This window comes from Coptis chinensis, chromosome 9 (assembly GCF_015680905.1).
Source record: "Coptis chinensis isolate HL-2020 chromosome 9, ASM1568090v1, whole genome shotgun sequence".
NCBI classification, from domain to species: domain Eukaryota; kingdom Viridiplantae; phylum Streptophyta; class Magnoliopsida; order Ranunculales; family Ranunculaceae; genus Coptis; species Coptis chinensis.
The window spans coordinates 39,482,187-39,487,340 of record NC_141464.1 but is presented as its reverse complement, the minus strand read 5'-3'; the positions used below and the strand labels follow the sequence as shown (position 1 = coordinate 39,487,340).

The 5,154-nt window shown below is 35.5% G+C and overlaps 1 protein-coding gene across 3 annotated transcripts; it reads right to left on the bottom strand.

Moving 5' to 3' along the window:
- Positions 1–648: 648 nt before the first annotated feature.
- Positions 649–4,207, bottom strand: LOC147475939 (protein PLASTID TRANSCRIPTIONALLY ACTIVE 12, chloroplastic-like). Of its 3 annotated transcripts, XM_086585026.1 has the most exons (7): positions 3,544–4,192; positions 3,322–3,436; positions 3,138–3,250; positions 2,557–2,625; positions 2,341–2,394; positions 1,415–1,519; positions 649–1,156 (listed from the first exon to the last, which is right to left on the bottom strand). In XM_086585026.1, exons 4-7 carry the CDS (start codon positions 2,614–2,616, stop codon positions 1,058–1,060), a joined length of 318 nt encoding a protein of 105 aa, XP_086441152.1. In that variant the 5' UTR covers positions 2,617–2,625; positions 3,138–3,250; positions 3,322–3,436; positions 3,544–4,192; the 3' UTR covers positions 649–1,057. The 3 variants fall into 3 exon arrangements, with proteins under 3 accessions (XP_086441152.1, XP_086441151.1, XP_086441153.1); XM_086585025.1 differs by having other exon boundaries at positions 3,138–3,436; positions 3,544–4,207; XM_086585027.1 differs by having other exon boundaries at positions 2,557–2,896; positions 3,138–3,436; positions 3,544–4,194.
- Between the last annotated feature and the right edge of the window lie 947 nt (positions 4,208–5,154).

Genomic DNA, 5,154 nt, shown 5'->3' with positions numbered 1-5,154 from the left:
TTGTAGGTGGGAGATCAAGCGCTGGAGTTAGTACATGAAGTGCAGAGGAGGAGGGTAGCAAGAAGAGAGACATCTCTCTTCCCGTATCTTTTTTATCACTGGAAAGATAAAAATTATAGGATAAAGATTAACTAGTATTCTCCCCCCCACTAGATGAGCCAATTAGGATCTCTCTCCCCCCCCCAGATGGGAAATTAGGGTCTCCCCCCTAAACACACGGCCAACTTGGTTTGACCGTTAATTTTCAAGTCAAATAATTAAAAATTACACAAATGCCCTCATTATTTTCAAAAAGAAAATATTCAATTTTAATTAGATGGGGACATTTAAGTCATTTTCAGTTGTTTGACTTGAAAGTTAACAATCAAACCAAGTTGACCGTGTATTTAGGGGGAAGACCCTAATTTCCCATCTAGTGGGGAGAAATCCTAATTGGCTCATCTAGTAGGGGGTAACACTAATTCACCCAAAATTATATCAAGCTAACTCATTGTAATATGCCACCAGCCCACCAGAATCATTCAAATGATGCAAAGTTGAGAGAAACCATATTATGCAGATTTCCCAAACAGCATAATGTTTGGTGTGCTAAAAGTAGGTTACGTAGATCATCTAAATAAAGAAATTAAAGACTACGAAATCTCTGAATGCTGAAGTGCAAAACTAGGTACTAGCTCTGAAAATGTACAAGCATTCCAAAATTTCCAAATACCAAATGCAAAACAATGATTCGAAAAACAAGTCAGACTCAAATACACTTGACTTGAGTATATAAGATACTTCAAGCATACAAATTAAATGGTTTCTAGGATGTTATAGGAAATAGTCTGTGGGTGTAAGTTTAGTGATTGTGTTGTTTTTTTTTCTAACTTTTTTATCAGCTGCTCTACTTCTGGACTGCGTGAAAGCTTTTCATCTGCTTCACTTAATAAGCTTAACTACATTGCCAACAGTACTGTTCTTCTCCTCTGAGTTTCCAGAAGACCATCCTGAGAGATCTGAGTAGAACTTCCTGAGATCACCACGAGAAATTTGGATGTGAAAACATCGAGAAATATCACTCATCTTCATTGAAGTCCAACAGGAAATCAGTTAAACTCTCAGAATCAGCGATGGCATCGTCAAGAGAAATGGGACCTTCTTTCTTGGGTTTCCCCTGAAAGGAAATGAGAATAAGTCCATTAAAATGATTAAGGTAGATTCAAAGTTGTTCTAGTTGCATACAACATATTCAATCTGTCAAATAATCTGAGTCGACAAAGAGGGTTGTAAATATTCAGGGCTTGTCTATAAAGCATGTACTGCTTACAGGCATTAAGATTGTCGGAAATCTTTAGCAGGTTATATCCATCTAAATCAAGCCAATAGCATCCACAGATTCTGCAAAAATATAAAAGTGTCATAGTTAGTTTACCTTAGACTTTTGAAGCTCTGGAGTACTTTTAAGAACACTCCAATTGCGTGAAAGCTTTTCATATGCTTCATCCTCTCCCTCAACCTCACTATCCTCTGATTCGTCCTGTACCAAGTAAATACATGAAGAGGATATGTTACAAGCTAACTGCACACGGTTTTTCTAAAATTCCATTCCAGATAACAAAGAGAACCATAGATACCAAATATTCTGAAACTAAATAAAGTGTAACGTCTACTAACCGATTCCTTACCTAAATCGGTATTTCACACTTATACGTCATATCGGTCATATAGCAATTTTATTTGGGGCAATTGTATATGATAGTTAATATGAAATCAATATCATGTTGTTCTAGAAATACAATAAAATAAATTTACTAGAGAAAATATTAACACACAAGAAGCACACTACCACATTGTATAAAAGATTGACTAGATTTACTAAGAGAATCCTTAAGATTTTGAGGTTCCACCTTCATTATTCTTTATCTTGAATTAACTGTTGTTGATCTATATTGGGAGGGACCTGTTCGTCCCTGTTGTTCTCCAACCGCTCAACATTAGATACGAAGTCAATGAGCAATACTTTATTCAACTTGAACAAAAGCAATTATAAAATGATAAAATGAAGGTGCATCATGGAAATCCTCTAAGTAGAGAGCTCCATATACTAGTAGAGGATGATGCAGTGGGAAAAGTGTATGAGCGAGTTTGATTAATACAGGTGGGGGTCTGCCTAACCCTAGCTTATTTCTTTAAAAAAAAAAAAATTATAAAATGATAAACCTTACCAACCCTAGCTTACGTGTACAATGAATCTTACCGTTTCCATATAAAATACAATGAATATTAATACCCCTACACTCACATAAAATAACCGAAATACCCTTGAAGAATTACGAGATTATTACAAAAAGGGTATACCTCATTTTCACCTATGTCGACAACTCGAGCCATAGCCTCATCTATGTTAGTTACCTGGTTTTAGAATTACAAAAGCAAGAAGTAATTAGGAAAAAGAATTTATAAAGTCGCCTAAAAAGAAAACTATTACTAGCATTAAGCGGTTGCAGAATTTCCCTACACAGATGAATCGCACTGCAATGTATACTATATTAAATTCCACTCAAACTTCATTACCTCAACTTCTTCGGTCTTCTCTTTTGCCAACTTTTTTTCAAGATCCTTCCTTGATATCATTTTCCCATGCTGGCATCAATTAATCAGTATGAATAACAAGATTTGACAGAAAATCAAATGCATAAATATCCATATGATTACTAAGCATAGCAATGACATCTTTAGTTACATATACATTTAAACATAGGGTCTATTTCAGAATAGTCACAAAAATCCAAACAAGTCATATATATGTCTGATATCAGCACAAGATTCCGAGGGTCATGTGACTGTTCCTGGTTTTCAATTGATAAGTCTACAGAAATCACGACTGTAGGATCTTCGTCTATAGAATTGGTGCCTATGACAAACAAACAAAATGAGCTGATAAACAATTGGGAAAAAAACAACACAATCACTAAACTTACACCCACAGAGTATTTCCTATAAGGCTATAACATCCTAGTTCTGGTTACATAACAAATCAAACTTATAGCCATTACAAATTCCACTATAAGAAAGCAAACCAAATGCCGAAAATGCAGCAGAAGCAAATTAACTTGGAAATATAAAAACAAGGAAGAGAGGAAAGAGTGTTCTACCCTCAATACAAGGTTGATGAAGATCCAGTTTCAGTACTCTCTTCCATACGTATTATCGTGTTAATGGCATTGTTGGTTCGGTCCCAGAGCGTTTGAACGTCCATGTACTCCTCCTTGACAAAAGAAATTTTCAATTAAAACAACTAGAGAGAAATCAAAGTGAAAACCAACAGTCAAGAGGCACCTCGGAATTGGCTTTGGAGTAAATGATTTCCTCTGCTTTCAAAACAACCACAAGAAGTTTCTCCTGCCCTTGTTTATTTTTCTTAGTTTCAGTGCCATGAATTTCATTCACCACCCTAATCAAACATATGGAATAAATTCAAAGACCATATAATGCAAATTCAAAAAATGAAACACGGAAATAAAGACAGCAAAAAAAAAAGGCGTAACCATAAAAACTCACCTGAAAATCACTTGAATGAGAGACTGTGCGTGCCAAGCTCTTTTAACACATTCATACGTTTTTGGTCCTGGGCTTGGCATCTTAGATACACCCACCATATACTAGCAGTTCCAATACATACAATTTAGAATGGATGAGAGGGTCTATTATTATTCTTCACCCCTTCAAATTATTGAATCCCCAAATTTTGAGAGGGGTTCTTGTTTCTTTAGGTTGAATTGCTCACTTGCGGTGCTAGAGAGAGAGGCAGAGAGAGCGAGCTAACACTTGAGTGAGAGAGGGAAAGAGACCGATCGATTTGCCTGAGTAGGGTTGAAGTGGGAAAATCTTTCGCGATTTTCCTCTGGCAAAATTTATCCATCCCCGACTTGGATATATTTTTCCTCACGTGATGTGTTTGCCGGCAACTGAGAAAAGAATTTGCCAAGTCCTAAAATGGTACCAAGCAGTGGAAAATAGGCTGTTAAGTGGGAAAAGACCGGAAAATTGGTTATCAAGCACGCCCTCAATGATTGCTCATACCTCTGGCGGTAAAGAAAGAACTGAAACGGAATGGGAAAAACTACTAAGGGACAGAGAATTTTTTTGTCACAAAATTATAAAAATTCCAACTGTAACATCCATCGTCGAAATCGAAGCCTATCCAGCTGATGTAGGATGAGAAAGTCTATTTTAAGTATTTTTATTAATAGCATTAATTACTAGTATACTGCATTGCAGTGGGGCGTGAGCCTAGTAGCATATTATTTATTTGACTATTTTATTATTATTATTTTTATTATTATTATTATTTTTTTATTTTCATGACTTGATTAATTTTTTGATAATTAGACAGATAAACTAAGGAAAATAGACTATATCATTGTCTAGTTTATCAAGTGTAACAATATTGTGTAACAATATTAATTGAATCTTTTTGCTACGGTTATTTTATTGCGTACTTGAACCATCAGTCGTGTATTAACATGTGTAACACTTTTGCACGTACACAGAAATATATACTATGATTCTTCTATCTATCAATAACTACATATGCGGTAAATGTGAAAAAGTAGACCATTATCTCAAAGTCTGAAACACCTTAGTGGAAGTTGCATGTGGCAACCAGAATTTGTTAAATGGAAGGGACTATTTGTGTGTATAGGGACCATTACTGTGTATACACAAAGTGGGGAATGATCTGTTCCTGCCCTACATAGCACCATATATCTCCATCCAGCATATGTTGAGCCATGTATTATTAACAAATAATCTATCTAAATTTGATACCATCATGCTTCTATGCTTCTGGTTACACCACTAGTATTACATACACCAGGATAATGACGTTTGTATGATAGGCGCGTCTGTATGTTCACACCCATTCACTGTGTTGAAAAATTCCTCCTTAGCTAATCTATTTGGTGTGGTGCCATCCTTTTCCAGTATATAACTTAGCACATAGATTACCCTTACCAGTTTGCATTTAATTCTGGAGTGTTCTTCTTGGTCTCATGAGACATTGAGCACACACAAATAGGAATTGTTCAGTTTAATTTTAAGCTAACATTAAAACCACTTTTGAACTGTACATACCCCAAAAAGAAATCTGATTTTTTTAGTAGATAGTGA

Bases quoted from the DNA above. Each gene is read 5' to 3' on its own strand.
- LOC147475939 (XM_086585025.1), bottom strand. From the start codon at position 2,616: ATGATATCAAGGAAGGATCTTGAAAAAAAGTTGGCAAAAGAGAAGACC. The intron at 1,520-2,340 runs GTATACCCTTTT...TACTTGGTACAG, and splicing joins TCGACATAGGTGAAAATGAG to GACGAATCAGAGGATAGTGA. The intron at 1,157-1,414 runs GTAAACTAACTA...ATTTCCTTTCAG, and splicing joins CAGAGCTTCAAAAGTCTAAG to GGGAAACCCAAGAAAGAAGG.